Genomic DNA, 19,182 nt, shown 5'->3' with positions numbered 1-19,182 from the left:
CATATGATTTCTTATAAGTTATTGGTTTATTTAAATTATACGACATATTCGAAACAATTTATGGATAAGATAATTATTAAACATCAAGCATCAATTGCGTTGGTACTTTGGGGGAACTCACTAAGCTTTGGCTTACAGTTTCACTTTATTGTTTCATGTAATTCGGATGATCGTGGAAAGACAAATGATGACCATACACATCTCCTTGTTATTGGTTTTTATGATTTTAGGATACTCTAATATTGGATAAATATTTTGGAAACATTGATTTGTAAAATTTTTATAACTCAATGTGTTTTGAAAAGTTTAAATTTGTTGTGTTTTTCGAGAGTGTTACAAGTTGGTATCAGAGCCTTGGTTTGAGTGAATTCGAGGAACACTCGTGTGAATCCAGTATCAAACTAAGGAAAAAGTTTTAAAAATGATTTTGAAATTGTTTTCAAAATAACCAAGGAAGATGCGATGTGTATGATCAACCAGAGCCGGTAAGTAGACCCCAAATTACCATAATGTTGTTTGATATTGTGATATGTTATAATGACATGCTAGTGATAGGTTAGGGATCTTCAGGAATTGCAAGATGGAATTGCCTGATTATATGATGCCTAATAGCCTAGGTTTTCCTTACATGAAATTGACATCATTATTAAAGTTGCTTTGTGTATGCATCATGGTTGTACATAACTAAGATTCTATAACCTGAGAATGTTCGATTTGGCTCTATTTCTTGTTCCTTTTTTGTTTTGGGGCTTAAGGTTAGGTTGAATATTTGACTGTCTATAGTATCCAATGTTATGTATGATTATCATACAAAAATATTGCAGGGTTGGTGGAAGTTTCATGGATGAGTTGTGTGGGGTCAGCAGACCAATTGCACAATGTTTAGCCTTCCTCTAGGAAAGTCTGTATAAATTGTATGCATATTCTAGTGAGTATTGTTAGGGCTATTATGATGGTCCTCTGAGACAAATATGGGTAGGTGTGGAAGGTAGTATGGGCCCATACTACTGGAAGCACATGACCCGTACTTGTAGCAGGGAAGTCACAACCCCTATGGCTTTGTTTCGAGTTGGTTCCCATAGTATGATATGTGTTCTATTTGATGTCTTCCTAGTTTATTTACAGTATGGTGATGACAAGATGATTTGAGGTAGGATCCAGATCAGGATCTAGAGTGTGTGGCGAGGATAGGCCTGTAGTGACTGAGGACCAGATCAAGGAGATTATCGATATGTTACTAGCTCATATTCTTCTGATTAGAGGCTTCTGTGACTTGGGAGCATTTCTCATAGATGTTCCGCTCTAGATATGTTCTGCTGGTGGAGTGTGAGAGGTTGGCCAATGAGTACTTAGAATTGAGACAGGGGACTGAGTCAGTGACGGAGATCACCATGATGTTTACGAAGAGGGCCATGTTTTGTCATGAGTTTATTGTTTCTGAGCAGGCTCAGATGACCCAGTACTTGAGAATGCTCAAGATAGACATCTAACAGTTTGTAGCCACGCAACGCTATGGCTCATTGTTGGAGTTACAGGAGGCCGCTAGGCAGTGTGATATTGAGATTGAGCTCCAGACCAGGGAGCAGAGATAGGCCCCGACGTTGTCATAGCCTGAGCCAAATCGGTTCAAGGCCGCTGATGTTAGATCAGGAAGTCAGAGGGGCTGCACTTGAGGAAAGTGCAGCAAGGTTCGTGATGGAGCTTGTTGATCTTCTTCGGGATGCCAGAAATGTGGCAAGCAGGGCCACATTGCGAGACATTGTAGAAAACACGCTCCAATACCTGGTATTCAAATTTTCTATCACTGTGAATAGGTGGGCCACATAAAAGGCCCAATTCCCCTTGCTTGCTGCTAGGTTGGCGCAGGCTACAACGCCAAATACTCAGAGGATCACGGATGGGAGTCAGGGTAGGGCATATCCCCTGAGGGCTTGAGGTCATGCTTTCCAACTCACGACAGAGGAGGCCAAGGTGGAACCAGACGTCGTGACCAATATGTTTCTATTTATTATTCTATTAATTATGTTTTATCGTATGATCATGTTTATGCTCCTAATAGGTACGTTCTTAGTGAACTCTTCATCTGTTCTTGTGTTATTTGACTCGGGTACGAGTCGGTCTTTTGTGTCTCGATCATTCAATAGGGAGTTTGATATGCCTGTTCGGGAGTTAGAGTGTTCGTTGCAGGTTTCGATCGCCAACGAACACGGGGTTTCTACATCCACCGTGTATCAAGGTTGCGTCTTGGAGATCTTCGGGGTGCTTTATCCGATTGATATGATCCATATCCCCATAGGGGATGTCTGCATGATAGTAGGTATGGACTGGATGAGTAGGTTTGGTGCCATGATCGATTGCGAGGGCTAGCGAGTGGTAGTTTGAACCCCAAGTGGGAGATAGCTGGTTATCTATGGTGAAGGTACCAGAGTTGGTTTGGGGTATTCCTCGGCAGCCAGGGCTCGACAGTATATTCAGCATGGGTGTGCAGGTTATCTGGCTTATGTGGTTGACACCCAGGTTGGGGAGTAGACTTCATTTTTAGAGGTTCCAATTGTCAGGGAGTTTGCCGATGTTTTCCCCGAGGAATTGCCCTGTGTGCCTCCTGAGAGGCAGTTTGAGTTCAGGATTGATCTAGTACTGGGTGCGGCCTCAATTTCCAAGGTGTCGTACCGCTTGGCACCGCCTGAGATGCAGCAGTTGTCATCTCAGATTCGGGAGGTGTTAGGAAAGCATTTCATCAGATCGAGCAATTCTCCGTTGGGAGCATTGATACTGTTCGTCAAGAAGGATGGTTCACACTGGATGTGCATTGATTACCGGGAGGTAAACAAGTTAACAGTGAAGAACTATTATCCCCTTCCATGAATTGATGACCTCTTTGATCAATTATAAGGTGCATCTTGGTTCTCCAAGTAGATCTGAGGTCTAGGTATAATCGGGTGAGAGTAAGAGAGGAGGACATGGAGAAGACCATGTTTCGGACTCGTTATGGGCATTACGAGCTCGTGATGATGTCATTTGGGCTCACCAATGCGCCTGCTGTCTTCATGGATTTGATGAAACGGGTATGCAGGCCGATGCTTGACCGATCTGTCATTGTGTTTATTGATGATATCTTGGTTTACTCCAAGACGAGAGAGCAACATGATGAGCACCTACAAGAGCTTCTAGGGGTTTCAAGGCGGGAATGACTTTATGCCAAGTTCTTGAAGTGTGATTTTTGGTTACGAGATGCCCAGTTCCTGGGGCACCTCATTAACCAAAATGGGATTCTGGTCGATCGGGCCAAGATCAAGGAAGTGATGCAGTGGGAGGTTCCAAAATCTCCCTCAAAGATCAGGAGTTTATTGGGCTTAGCAAGATACCATCGGAGATTTATTCAAGATTTCTCCAAAATTGCGGTACCCCTCACTTATCTGACGAGGAAGGGGTGGATTTCCGATGGAGCCCCAAGAAGCATTCGGTGTTTGAGATTCTTCAGTGGAGGTTATGTGAGGCCCCGGTATTGAGCCATCCAGAGGGGGTCGAGGATTTTGTGGTGTTCTGTGATGCATCCTTCACCGGTTTGGGGGCAGTCCTTATGTAGAGAGGACGGGTGATTGCTTATGCTTCGCCGCAGCTGAAGCCGCATCAGACGCAATATGCCACTCATGACCTGGAATTGGGGGAAGTGGTATTTCCCCTCATGATATGGAGACATTATCTATATGGGATCCATTGTATGGTCTAGATTAATCACAAAAGTTTGAGACATCTTATGGATCAGCCAAACCTAAACATGAGGCAGAGCAGGTGGCAAGATGTGGTAAAGGATTATGACTCTGAGATCCTGTACCATATGGGTAAAGTGAATGTGGTAGCAGATGTGTTAAGCCACAGGTCGGTTGGGTCTTCGGTCGGGGAGGTGTGTATGAGGATATCAATTGATTCCTCGCTTTTGGGATTGATCAGAGAGGCTCAGGCCGAGGGAGTTCAGAAAGAGAACTAGAAACAGGAAAGGATCAGGGGCGAGATCGACAAGTTTGAAACTTATAGTCGAGGGTTATTGACCTAGTGTGGTCGGGTTTCGGTTCCAGTTTCTGGCGGGATTAGACAGATTGAGTTAGAGGAGGTTCATAAGTCTCGTTTTTCTATACACCCGAGAGGCACCAAGATGTATCGTGATTTGAGATTGAGTTACTGGTGGCCGTGTATGAAGAGGGAGATTACCTGGTATGTTGAGATGTGCTTGACCTGCAGGATGGTTAAGGTCGACCATCAGAGGCTGCATGGAGAGCTGTAGCCTCTAGAGATTCTTATCTGGAAATAGGAACAGATTACCATGGACTTCATCACCAAGTTGCCGATGAAAACAAAGGGTTTTGATGCTATATGGGTCATTGTGGATCGATTGGCCAAGAGTGCTTATGTTTTGGCCATCCGGGAGAGCTATTCGGCCGAGAAGTTGGTCGAAGTTTATAGCCAGGAGATCGTTACCCATCATGCGGTTCCGGTCTTTATTGTTTTAGACCAAGATATTTGGTTCACTTCCCTCTTCTGGCAGAAATTCCATGAGGAACTGGGCACGAGGTTACATTTCAGCACCGCTTATCATCCACAAAACAAAGGTCAGAGCAAGTAGACTATACGAACCCTTGAGGATATGTTGCGAGCCTGTGTTATTGATTTTGGTGGGAGTTGGGACTCCTACCTACCTCTTGCATAGTTCTCCTACAACAAAATTTATCACTCCAACATTGGTGCTCCGCCATTTGAGCTCTTGTATGGTTGGAGATGTTGTACCCCGAATTGTTGGGGGAGAGGTTGGTTGTAGGATCATGGGAAGGACTGAAGTAGTTCTTCAGACCACATAGCTTATTCAGAAAATTAGGCAGAGAATACGTACAACATAGAGTCGGCAAAAGAGCTATGCCAATTGGCGCCGATCTGAGTTGGAGTTTCTAGTCGGTGATATGGTATTACTGAAGGTCTCACCTTGTAAAGGTGTGATATGCTTCAATAAGATGGGGAAATTGGGTCCCTAGTATATTCGACATTTTCGAGTGATTTCCAGGGTTGGAAAAGTAGCTTATAGGTGATGATTAAAGATAAGATTCGGAGTCGAGACCTCATCAACTTCTATCCGGTATGTGAGGTGAGTTTTCCTCACTTTACTTATGGGTCTAGGGCACCGAGGTCGACCCATTGGATTATATATCCTGTTATGTGTAGTATGATGCTATGCTTAGTGATCTGTAGATATGGCTAATTGTATGTTGACTGGTTATATGTTTATCAGTATATGTGCACATATTTTCTTAGTGGTTGAGGCTCTACTACTTTGTGCGTGAGCCAATAGACCAAGGGTATTCCATCCCGATGGATGACAGGACCCGACATTGGCATTCCAACCTAGGGTATTCCATCCCGAGGATGACTGTACCCTATGGTTGACTAGGCCTGGGGTAATCCAAGCTGATGGTTGATTGGACCCAATATATATATATATATATATATATATATATATATATATATATATATATATATATATATATATATATATATATTGGCATTTGAATCTAGGGTATTCCATCCCGAAGAAGACTGGACCCTATGATTGACAAGGCCTGGGGTATTCCAACCCGATGGTTGATTGGACCCGACATGTTTGATTGTATATGTTATCTACTTGTATTGGTACTTTGGGGGAACTCACTAAGCTTTGGCTTACAGTTTCAGTTTATTATTTCAGGTACTCCGGATGATCGTGGAAAGGTGAAGATGTAACCATAAACATCTCCTTGTTATTGGTTTTTATGCTTTTGGGATACTCTGATATTGGATAAATATTTTGGAAACATTGATTTGTAAACATTTTGTAACATCAATGTGTTTTTGTAAAGTTCAAATTTGTTGTGTTTTTCGAGAGTATTTCAAGAATCAAGCTTGTAACTAGCATGCCAAGTGTTTGAGTATATGTGTGACGTCCCCATTTTCACGGCCAGAAAAGACCGATTTTGTTTATGATTTATATAAAACTCATATTAACTTTTTTAAAGAAAGTGTTGCGGAATTTGTTTCCCAAAATATGACATAAGATTTTATCAAATCATTTCTGAAGAAATGTATTTCATTATATTAAAACATTGGGATGTCATTGTTAATTCAGATCAAAAGCATAAATTGGAACAACATAGGCCTTGCAACATTTATTTATATCTATTGGCCTGTAATCCATAAACTCTCATCCGACCATCACATCTATGCCCTTGTGCCACTACCTGTAATGCAAGAAACTGAGTGGGTTAGGCTTGGCAGCCTGGTGAGCGCATAGGGTTTTCAAACCACAATAATTAAGCTTATTAGTTTTATCACATCAATCAATCCGATTACCCATTCCTGGTATCCTCACTTTCTGTCCCTAAAGCATCTAATTCAAGGGACCTAGCCTAACGATTTTCATCAGGGTGGACATTAATGCTAAGGGGATTCCTTGATGATATATGTCCATAAGGCAACCATGAGAAGGGATGGAGCACACCGGTGAAAACATCGTTCACAAACACCTACAGGTTGCGAGCCTGCTAGCTTTCCACTAGACTATCTAGAATAGTCTTTGGTCGTCATATATACTCTGCTAGATGATTGGATCATCATAAATATCGAGGCCTCTCATCATTTTATTTCATTACACGTCAACTATTTCATCTACCCATGTTCTACCCAACATATCCGTAGATATAGAATACATATAAAGTTTAAATCATTTAAAACATGTATAAATCATTCATCAAACATAGATATCAGGAACACAAATAATATGCACACATAGCATGTAATTTATATTAAATACTTCATATCTATGTGTAAGATGAAAGTAACTATGCAATCACTTGTTATAGTGATGATTCCGAACTCGGGCAGCGCTTTGCTTCTAATAAATTATTTTCCTTCGACGAAACCTAGTATTATTGCCACAAGATTTTAGTATAATATTTATCGCGACTATTTACGAGCATTATTATTTTATAAGTGTTAAACAATAGTTTTCAACCCCTATATACAGACAGGGTCCATACATGAAACACTGGAGGGCAGGACCATTTTGGCATTATAGCACTTCTGAAATCCAACAAATCTACGCGACCCTTCAAAACTGTATTCCCCGTACCACGAATAGTTAAAAGATATTATAATAAAACTTTATATTTTATAATACATAGCACATATATTCTTTATAGGTTCATAATAACGACTTATTGTAATGCACCGATTCCCAGGTATTGATTTCTGTTGTTATAAGATCTTTGTGGTTTCAAGGTCTACTCGAAGAGTTGGTTGCTCGACTTGTCGAGTAACAACGGGTTGGTTCACGTGTTTAAGTGACCTACTCGCCGAGTCCAAATAGGTACTCGATGAGTAGGAGCTGGAGGATGAAACCCTAATTTCCAGGGTTTTGCACCCTATTTAAAGGGTTATTGGCCACCTCAGCCTCCCCTCTTCAGCCTCTTGTCATTCCAAACCCTAAATTTGTGTGTGTGTGTGTGTGTGCTTTCTTGGTGTGTTAAGATTTGAAGAAGGATTTTGGTGGGAAAAGCTTGGGGAAAACAAGTAAATTGTAGCAATGAACTCGTAGGGAATCAAACATATACTTCAGTGGGCACTCTTTTGAATGTATTAGGCTGTTGCTTTGGCTCATTTCCTCCTAGATCTCTTTTGGATGAAGCTTTTCTTGTGTTTGAGCTAAAATCTGAAGTTGCAACTTCAAATCTGAACTCTCTTTGATCTCTAGGGCCATAAAGTTGCTAGCTTTGACAAGTATGAAGCTCCCCTCAAGTGCTAGACTTCATTGTAAGCTTAGTTTTGTCATTTTAAGGCTTTAGAGCTTTGCATGCATGTAAAGTTTGCAACTTTACGTGATAAGCATGCCTTGAGAAGTTGGATCTACAATATGGAGTATTTACATGGATTAAAAAGCATCTGTATGGATGAAGGTCTGAAGGGACTCGACGAGTGGCATGGTCAAGTCGGCGAGTCCGATGAAGATGGTCGTAGGCTCGGCGAGTCGGATGAGTGACTCGGCGAGTCCGATGAAGATTGCCTTGGGCTCAGCGAGTCAGCTAGGGTCTTCCCGATCCTTGGACATGCATGAACTCGAGGAATTGCAAGGAAAATCGACGGGTTAGCCAGAGAGTTATTGGCCGCAAACTCTAGGAACTCGACGAGTCGCTCAGGTGACTTGGCATGTAACATCCTAAAATTGAGACCCAATTTTTTTTTTTTTTTTTGTTTTAGAGTAAATTACTTGTAAAAAACAGTTAACGGAAAACAACATTGATATCATTTCAACATAAAGTCACAAATCACAAGTCTCAAAACCATATGATCAAATAGTATAATATCAGAGTACAATCCCAGGTTTCTCAAATGCGGAATATCATGTGTGAATGTGTAATGCGCTGCTACCCTGCCGGATCCTTCCCATTAGATGAAGAGGTACTTGAAACCAAAAATAAAAATCGTAAGCACATAGCTTAGTGAGTTTCCCCATCATACCCATACCAAATAATGTAAAAACTTCGGTATCTTTCAACCGGTAACTGTCAGGCATATCCAAGAGTCAGGCTCCTCCTCGGTATCTTTCAACCGGTAACCGGGAAATAACCTCCCTTTCGGTATCTTTCAACCGGGAACTGGGAGCTACCCTCCCCTTCGGTATCTTTCTACCACTACTGCTAACACATACCAAGCACAGTAAACATATCAATCACAATAATCATATCAGGCACAGTAATCATATCTCATATCAACACTGGATAATTATCACAAAGACAATCATCTATGCAACACTCTTACTCATGGGCCGACATTGTGGTCGTAGACCCACTCCCACTAGGAGAAAACTCACCTCAAAGTCGTGTAGTGTCTGCACTACCCTCGGTGTGAAAATCGACTTTCCCCAACTCCTCAATCCCTACACGACAACTTTTCTAAGTTATCAAATCAAACTCATAACCCTTACAATAGTTACTCAAATCCAAGTCAAAGTCAAAGTCAAATCCTTGGTCAAAGCCAACTTTTGGTCAAAGTCAACATCTGGTTGACTCGACTCGACAAGTTGGCCCGCTAACTCGTCGTGTCCCCATATCCAAAAAATGCAATAATCCCGTCCCTACTCGTCGAGTTTAGCAAGAGCTCGATGAGTTCGCCTTCAACAATGTCACACCCCAAAACGACGAACGGCGGAAACGTTCAGGGGTGGAGGACGTCATGTACAGTATCACAACAGTGTAATATAATAAACAAGCAACAACATCATCCATTGCATTATAAGTAAAGTTTTATACATGTGTGTTCTTTCATTGTAGTAAGACACCAAAAATATACAATCAAAAATAAAAGACGAGACTTGTCTGCTCCGTCTTCTCAAAACCTGGCCTCCGTACCTGTCTACTGGTGACCTGAGAATACAAGTTATTTTGAAAGCGAGTATCAGCTTTAAAGCTGGTGAATTCATAAGTATATAAGTGTCATTGCCTTGTTTGTGAAAATCTATTATGAAGGCCATGTAAATCGTTTAAATGAAAATGTTGATGTAAGTATGAAATCCCTAGAAAAACCCTTATTTTCTATAAGTATGAAATGTAGTCTTCTACCAATACCCGAATGTTCTGTACGTATGAAGTGTAGTCTTCTACCAAGGCCCGAATGTTTTGTAAGTATGAAGTGTAGTCTTCTACCAAGACCCGAATGTTCTGTTTGTAAAATGATAGTTTTTCCTTTGTGTAGACTAGTACTAAAAGTGCTTAGTCTAACTCATCGTTTATGTGAATGTGTCACAAAATAAAGTAAACAGGAAAAATATAATATTGTAAGTGTTGTCACTGGGTACTAGGACCAACACAACATCGCATTAAGCGAAATGTACAACCTAATGAACATCCGAAGATTGTCCAATTGTCCTCTGTAGCAGCAGCAGGTGGGTGGAAGGGTTAGTCCCAAATCGATTTCCTAATATAAGTAGTAACCTTAGACCTCCGAAGATGGTCATCGACCACTGGTGCTAAACAGTGGGGTTCGGAATGGTAAGTCCCGTCTAGTTATTCCCATTGAACCGGGATAAGGAAGACAATTTACACAGTATGTACTACTAAATCATCCTCATAGTCCTAAGTACAAGTATCCAGGTAAGTGAATACATGATAATGCACCTATGTGAAAGTGTTCCTGTATGGTATTCATGTATGTGTGTCCATGTAACAGGTAAGTATATGTAAACATATTCATGTATCAAGTAAACATCTGTAAGTACTCATGTATCAGGTAATGTACTAGTATAGACTCATGAATGAACTGACTCTTATGTGACTCCTTGTAATAGAAGTAATGTTTGATATCTTCCCATTATCCCTATGATAATCTACTATAATATAACTAGTTGATCATGTAAGTTTACACATTCTTACTACTCAAGGGTGTGAGAAACTAAATGAAAGATGCAAACTATAACATCAACACATATATAAGAATATAAATGGATATGCATAGTTTAGTTCAAGAATGAAAAATGGTTTTGTAAGACATCTTATGGGTTTTGAACAATAAATAACAATGACTTGATGTCATTTGAATAAACATTTCAAAAGTAAAACATTTGGTAACAATGTGCTTTTAGGATGTAAAACCATTTCATGCATCACATTTTGTAGCATGTGAAATCTGTTAAATGACAAACACAGTTATAAAATACATATCAATGATTTAATAACATGTTTGTTTCTACTTGTATTCCCCCCCCCATTAAAGCATTTAAAATCATTTAAAACATTGATTAGGGGTATGAACTCACCTGTAGTTGGTGATTGGAATGAACTGAACGGTATCGGATTGTTAGGTGTCAAGTGAGGACTTGTACACACACTACGATCCTAATGAACATATAATCACACATATATGCACTCAATTAGACACAAAAGACTAATTGATAATGTTTAAGACATCCTAGACATAGTTAACAATTTATATAAGTGTTTTAAGCCATAAGGACTTCATCTAAGCTATTGTGGGACAGGATACTTGAGTTTAGGGTTTCCAAAGGACCCTATATGAGAGTTTACTCTCCATAAACCATCACACATGGAGTTTACGGTTGTAAACTCTTGAGTTTACGGCCGTAAACTCCCAAACATCTGTGTTTGGTGTGTTTTGAAGTCCATAATGCTTTCTAGAATTATTCTAACCTAGTGGCTATGTTCTTGGAAGGGTTTAAGGCCTAGAAGTACTCCAAATAGGAGTTTACGGCCTCAAGGCCATTTCCCCTTGGAGTTTACGGCCGTAAACTCCCTTGGGGTGTTTCCTTTGTTGCTTTCAAGCCTCTTGTACTAGTGGGATGTGTTCTAGACTTTTAATCCTAGCATATGAAGGCATTAGGCACCACTTAGTGCCCTTTTTAGGAGTTTATGCCCCAAGAACCATGTCTTGGCCGTAAACTCACTTGGTTAAGTGATTTTGGTGTGGTTTGGTCCTTCCATTTAGTGGGTACAATTTCTTGTAAAGGTCTAGGGCCTTAGGTGTCTTGAAAACACCCTTTGTGCTCATTTACATGGAGTTTACGGCCTAGGAGAGTTCTGGGCTGTAAACTCACTTTCATTTGTGTCATTTGATGTGTTTAAGACCTTAAGCTACTTGGGAGAATAACCTAGATGCAAGCCTTAAAGTCCTTAAGTCCTCAAATCACCATTTAGGGCTAGGAAATGGAGTTTACGGCCTAAGAGAGTTCTGGGCCGTAAACTCCCAATCTTGGGTGAATTTGTGTGTGTTTTCATGTCCCTAACATGTATACCTAATGTTCTAAGGCCTTATCCTAGCACCAATGTCAGTTTTGGCTTTGTTTCGGGAGTTTACCGCCCAAGAACACCTTGGGGAGTAAACTCCTAGATCTCATGATTTAGCCATCTAAATCATGTTTTAAGCATCTAATATGTATTCTAACACTACTAGAAAGAGTTACTCACAATCTGGGATAAAAACCCGAAGATCTGTCAGAGAGAAAATGGCTTTTCTCTAGCTGGAATTGTGAATAATGAATTAAATTAATTCAGAAAACTATTTATAGTCCTGAAATATTTTGACAGAAAATATTTTTATTCTTGAACTTGGACTGTAACATTATGAAACTTGAAATGTTCAAATTTCACAAACCCAAAAGCATCCACTCTCCTGATATCTCCTAAAGTGTAAACCCTAATGTACACTAACTTGTTCGGAAAAGTCTGAAAATTACTGAAATTGGACTGACTTCTATTGAATAGATATTGTTCGTACAAATGGAAATTTCGGGTTGTCACAAACAACACATCAAAATATCTTCAACCGACTCACCGAGTTCATCTTCATCCATAAGAAGGTGTTCAGTATATGACTCACTGAGTTCCCTTTGAACTCGTCAAGCCCGTCTTCATGTGACTGGGACATTGCCTTGAACTCGCCGAGTCTGTTCATCCACTCGCTTTGTCCTATGATTTCCAGGTCCCTAGTGAACCTAAACAACTAGGGAACCTTCGATCTCAATGTCTGGTCCATAAACAGAAAGGTTTTGGTGGAAAATGTACCCCGACTCACTGAGTCCCAAGAACAACTCGTCGAGTCCCTCTTTGTCCAAAAATATACAGTCGATTATAATGGGTCTTAATGCATGAAAACCATATATCTGACTTCCTAGGGTCCATTTTGTACGTAAAGCTACAGACTTGATGTACATGCATGGGGCCTTTAAAAAGCCATAAAAGGAGGTCTACAAGATGCATGGGGTGTTTATGGCAACAAAGCACCTTTATGCCATAAAGACCCCAAATAGCCCCAGATCCGAAGTGCAACTTTAAGCGCACCCACAAAATCCGATTTTTGGTTCTCTATACTCATAAAAAAGGTAGAAATAGCCCCAAATCAAAATCTAAGAGATAGATGGTAAAGGTTCCAACTTTTTACCTTGAATGAGCTGAGAATGAAGTAAAACTTATAGATCTCCTTGCTTCTACTTGAACTTCCAAGCTTCCTTCTTCTTCTCCAACTTCAAACACACACAAAAAGCACAAAAAAGGCTCAAGAACACTCAATAAGGGTTTAGGGTTTCAATCTAGAGTTTTGCTGAGTTGGGAGGGTGATGGAGGCTGGTTTGGGACGAGATAAAGTGTTTAAATAGGGTGCAAACCCTAAACATTAGGGTTTTGTCCAAACAACTCCTACTCGCTGAGTCGGTCTCCTGACTCTTCGTGTAGATCACTTAAACGCCCGATCAAAAGTCGAGTCTACTCGATGAGTTGGGCCTCCAACTCACCGAGTCCCAGAGGAAATTACAACAATACTTGAATTTAAATACATACTAGGAACCGGGTGTTACAAATCTCCCCCACTTATTTTATACTTCGTCCTCGAAGTCTACTACTGAGCCCTGAATAAGCTCGGGGTAGTGCTCCCTCATCTGGTCCTTCGGCTCCTAAGTCCATTCCGAGCCCTTGCGGTGCTGCCATTGCACCTTCACCAGTTTGACCCTCTTGTTCCTCAGATCCTTCGACTTCCTGTCGAGGATAGCTACTGGTCGCTCGATATAATTCAGGCTGTCATCCACCTGAATGTCCTCAAAAGGCACCACTGCCGAATCATCCACCAGACACTTCTGTAACTAGGAGACATGAAAAGTGCTATGAATCTGACTGAGTTCGGCTGGTAGGTCCAGCCTATATGCCACCTTGCCCACCCGGGCTGCAACCCTAAAAGGTCCAATGTATTTGGGGCCTAACTTTCGTTGCTTCCTAAACTGGATGATACCTTTCCAATGTGACACTTTCAGGAGCACCATATCCCCGACCTCGAATTCCAGGTCCGAACGACGCTTGTCGGAATAACTTTTCTGCCGACTCTGAGCAATCTGAAGCCTGCTCCGCACCTGCTGGATCCTGTCCATAGTTTTGAGTATGACTTTGGTACTCCCCACGACCCTTTGGCCAACCTCACCCCAGCCTATCGGGGTCATGCACTTCCTCCCATACAACATCTCGAAGGGAGGACAGTCAATACTCGCATGATAGCTGTTATTATAGGAAAACTCAGCCAAAGGAAGGTAAGTATCCCAACTACCTCCAAAGTTTAAACCACATGCCCGCGGCATATCGTCCAGAGTCTGGATGGTCCGCTCACTCTGACCATCCGTCTGTGGGTGAAAAGTGATGCTAAAGTGCAGACGAGTACCTTGCTCTTCATGAAACTTATTCTAGAATCTGGAAGTGAACCGCACATCCCTGTTGGAAATCACCAAAACTGGCACCCCATGCCGAGCCATTACCTCTCTAATATAGAGGTCGGCCAACTTCTCGGCCGAAATGCTCTCCTGAATCGGAATGAAATGGGTGCTCTTGGTCAACCGCTCCACAATGACCCAAATTGAATCCACTCCCCACGCGGTCCTGGGAAGCTTTGTGATGAAATCCATAGTGATATCTTCGCATTTACACAACGGAATATCCAACGGCTGGGTCTCGCCGTGAGCCCTCTGGTACTCGGCCTTGACTTTCCTGCAAGCCAGACATCTCTCAACGAACCAAGCTACGTCCCTCTTCATGCAGGGCCACCAATAATCAAGAAGAACATCCATGTACATCTTCGTCTCCCCATGATGGATAGAAAACCTGGATTTATGTGCCTCCTCCATCAGTACCTGGCGCCAAGGTTCTAAATGGCGTGAGGCGTGGCGTGGCGGGAAGGTCAAGCCTCAAGCTTAACGAGCCATGGCAAGCCATGACGTTTTTCAAGGCGTGATGTAAGGCGACGAGTTTTTATTAATTTAAAATTATATTACCACATAAATATAAATTTATATTAAATATAACTACTTTTTATAAGTGTTAGATCAATAACTAGTAATAAAAAATTAACGAAAACCACAATGCCTTTATCAATGATTAGAAAAGACATAACAAAGAGCAAAAAACCGTGTCTCAAACGAAAAAACACGCGCCATAACACGCCATAACGCGCCATGGCGTGCCATATCATGCCTTGCCACGCGCCACGCCTAACAGCAACGTTATGAGGCTTTTCGTAACGGCGGAGCCATGCCTCACGCCATGGAGCGCCTTTTAGAACACTGCCTGGCGCACACCTCCATGATATGGACCACACTCTACGGTGTAGAGTCAACAATCCATGGCTGTCATAATCGAAGGAGGAAAGCTGGCCCACAATACGCTCACTCTTACGATGTTCCTCCTTCATTGCCTCTTGTTGGGCCTATCGAATCCGCTTCAATAGCAGAGTCACCACGGTCATGCTCATGCAGATGTCTCTAATCGGCTCTGCCTTGCGGCTAAGCGCCTCGGCCACGACATTGGCCTTTCCCGGGTGGTAGAGAATCTCATAATCGTAATCCTTCACCACATCAAGCCACCGACACCGCCTCATGTTCAGATTCAGCTGATCCATAAGGCACCTCAAATTCTTATGGTCTATGTAAATAGTAAAATGGACCCCATATAGGTAATGAAGCCAAATATTGAGGGCAAAAACAACTGCCCCCAACTCCAAGTCATGCGTTGAATAGCTCGCCTCATGAGGCTTCAGCTGCCTCGAAACGTAGGAGATAACATGCCCCCTCTGCATCAATATCGCGCCCAAACCCAAGATGGACGCATCGCAATACACAAAAAAATCCTCCACACCCTCTGGCAGGGCTAAGATTAGCGCCTCACACAACCGCTGTCTCAACATCTTAAATGTGGCCTGCTGCTCAGGCCCTCAACGAAAGACCACGACTTTCCTTGTCAATCAGGTCAAGGGTTCGACTATCTTGCAAAAGTCCTATAGGAATCTCCATAACCTGCCAGTCCCAGGAAGCTCTGAATATTAGATGGAGACCTTGGGACCTCCCACTTCATCACGGCCTCCACTTTGGCCGAGTCGACTGAAATCCCATTCTGGTTGATAAGGTGCCCAAGAAACTGCTCCTCGCACAACCAGAACTCACACTTGGAGAACCTGGCATACAAGCTCTCCCTCCTCAGGGTATCCAACACCTCCCGCAAGTGGTCCTCATGCTGCTCTCGAGTCTTGGAATAGACCAAGATTCCATTAATGAAAACTATCACAGATCGATCTAACATTGGTCTGCACACACGGTTCATGAGATCCATGAACGCGTCAGCAGCGTTGGTGAGCCCAAAAGGCATCACCAAAAACTCATAATGACCATCTCGCATTTGAAACACAGTCTTCTACACATCTTGATCTCGGACCCTCATCTGATGGTAACCCAAACGCAGATCGATCTTGGAGAACCAAGATGCTCCCTGAAGCTGGTCAAAGAGGTTATCAATCATCGGGAGTGGGTAACGGTTCTTCGCCGTTACCTTATTCATCTCCCGGTAGTCTATACACATCCGCTGTGACCCGTCCTTTTTCACGAATAGTATCGGGGCTCCCCAGGGCGAACTGCTTGGTCTGATGAATCCCTTGTCTAACAGCTCCTGCAGCTGTGTAGACAACTCCTGCATCTCAGGAGGAGCCAACCGATACATCGCCTTGTCTATCGGTGCCGCACGAGGGACCAGGTCGATCCTGAACTCCTCCTGCCTCTCTGGCGGTATCCCAGGCAGCTCCTCTGATACGAAAACGATTGTATGCTAATTTCTCGAAGTGTGAGTTTTGGTTGCGGGAGGTCCAGTTCCTAGGGCATCTGGTTAATCAGGAGGGGATTTTGGTCAACCCGGCCAAAATCGAGGCAGTCATGCAGTGGGAGGTGCCGAGATCTCCCTCAGATATCAGGAGTTTCCTGGGATTATCAGGGTACTAACGGAGATCTATTCGAGATTTCTCCAAGATTGCAGTACCCCTCACACATCTGACGAGGAAGGAGTGGATTTCCGGTGGGGCCCTAAGCAGCAGAGGGCGTTTGAGACTCTCTGTCAGCAGTTGTGGTGTTTTGTGACGCATCTATAATAGGTTTGGCGGAAGTCCTCATGCAGAGAGGATGGGTGATAGCCTACGCATCGCAGCAGCTGAAACCGCATGAGACGAGATATCTGTTGAGAGAAAAACTTTGAGACACACTTGAAAGAACGTTAGAACAAGTATATAGCAGAATAGTTAATCTCGAAGGATCTAAAAGCTCAACAATAATATTAAGAGTTAGAAGTTAGAGAGTTAGTTGCGGAAAAGTAAAGAAATGTAAATGACATTAATTGTTATATCAAGTATACACATAAGCTGATTCATAACGAGGAGTGCATTCAAACCAACTTAATAAGTGAGATCAAACTTAGTGATTAAGTCACAAAGGACTTGCTCCGAGGAGAGATTGTGATTGATTAAGAGAGTAAGAAGATTGAACAAGTAAGACAGAAAGAGAACTTTGAGATGTGTATTAGAATTGGATGCGATATTTGAATACATGTGAATGAGCTCTATTTATAGAGACTCATAAAGATAACAAATTTATAACTCTAAGAGTAGCCATGCAAGGCATACTGGACAATAAAGTGTTTTACAGAAAAGACAAATTTAAACTAGATAGAGACTGCGGTTTTGAAGACTTCGGTTGATGATTGCTGATGAAGCTTGCTTGACTGCGGTGGCTTGGAGGCTGCGGTAGCTGAAGTTCAAGAGGATCACTTTTTTGCTTCAACAATATCCTACTCATGATTTAGATCTGGGAATGGTGGTGTTTGCTCTCAGATATGGAGACATTACCTATATGGGGTCCGTTGTACCATATACACGGACCACAAGATCTTGAGACATATCATGGATCAGTCGAACCTAAATATGAGGCAGCGCAGGTGGCTGGATGTAGTCAAGGACTATGATTGTGAGATCCTTTACAACCCCGGTAAAGCGAATGGTGATGGACGCTTTGAGCCGCAAGTCAGCTAGGTCTTCCACCCAAGTGGTATGTATAAGGGTAGTGGTGGATTCTCCACTTGTGAGTTTGATCAAAGATGCTCAGGTCGAGGGCATGCGGCCAAAGAACTGGAAGCTGGAAAGGATCAGGGGTGAGAACACCCGGTTTGTGCAGGATTGTTGGGGATTATTGACCCGATGCGGTCGGGTATGGGTTCCGATGTTTGGTGGGGTCAGACAGACAGTCATGGAGGAGGCTCATAAGTCTCACTTCTCTATTAACCCGGTTCTTGCATCTTTTTCTAACTCTAAATCTCTTTCTAACATAGTCATTTTGAGTCTTTTGTTATCTAGTCGTCCTCTCACATGGAACATCTCCTGGGAAACAATGTTCTTCTCATCTATGGCTTTGTTATAGTCTGTAAGGACGGCAACACATGTGTCATTAAAATTATCTATGTAAGGTTGACAATCATGCATGCTATAATTTAGAGTTTGGATCATGAGTTTTACCTGTTCAACGATGCTTAGAGTTCCATCCTTTGCCATGTATCAGTAGTTTTTGTTCATGTTTGTAGACCCATCATCATCCATAGTTTCCATCATGCAGATTTTCCCTTTGCTATTAACACTGCTGATAGCTTCATCATCATATCCGGATAACCAGACTTGATGGTCTCTCTTGACATGGGCTATGTATGGCCTTGCTTTCTCCTTTTCTTCCAGCTCTTGAGCCATTCTAAGGTAGAATGATCTGTCTTTAACTACATTGGCCTTGCAATCTCTTGCGAAGTGGTTCTCTTTGTTGCATTTGTGACAAAAAACAACATCAATCTTGTCTTCTGAGGGAGTACCGAAGTCAGAGGTTTTAGTAGGCTGCGGTGCTTCCTTAGGTTGAGTATTATGAGATTGCGGTGGTGGATGAGAATTTTTTTGATAATGTGAGTGATTTGTTTGTGGGTTGAAGTTATGATTGACGGGTGGTTTGTTGAATTGTTGGTTTTTGCGAAAGGAGTGAGGTGGTAGTCGATTGAATTGTTTGCTGACAAGAGCGATTGCCTTTTGAAATTCTTCTTCATCGTCATACTCCATATTAGCTTCATATGACTGCGGTGAAGTATCATACGAGGGAGTGTAAGATTGGTTTTGTGGGGTTTGTGCTATGAGAGCTAGAGGTCCTCTGAAGTCAGTACAGTCTTTGAGTACGGTGGATTCTTGTGCTTGGAGTTCTCCACAGACTTTGTAGAGTGTTAAGGAATGAATTTTTCTATCACCTTGGTGTCACACCCCGAAACCAAGAACGACGGAAACGTT

The 19,182-nt window shown here is 42.2% G+C and overlaps 1 protein-coding gene across 1 annotated transcript in view; it reads right to left on the bottom strand.

The window, feature by feature from the left end:
• LOC111915032 (uncharacterized) overlaps positions 1-18,960 on the bottom strand; it is a 28,831-nt gene extending 9,871 nt beyond the window's left edge. The window contains exons 1-2 of the mRNA XM_023910735.2: positions 18,449-18,960; positions 12,967-13,048 (exon numbers count right to left, since the gene is read on the bottom strand). Of these exons, the coding sequence (XP_023766503.2) occupies positions 12,967-13,048; positions 18,449-18,960 (594 nt within the window). The remainder of the gene's footprint in view (positions 1-12,966; positions 13,049-18,448) is intronic.
• Positions 18,961-19,182: the final 222 nt, after the last annotated feature.

The sequence above is a fragment of the Lactuca sativa genome, chromosome 3 (genome assembly GCF_002870075.4).
Source record: "Lactuca sativa cultivar Salinas chromosome 3, Lsat_Salinas_v11, whole genome shotgun sequence".
Classification (NCBI taxonomy): domain Eukaryota; kingdom Viridiplantae; phylum Streptophyta; class Magnoliopsida; order Asterales; family Asteraceae; genus Lactuca; species Lactuca sativa.
This window is presented reverse-complemented; position numbering and strand designations above follow the sequence as displayed.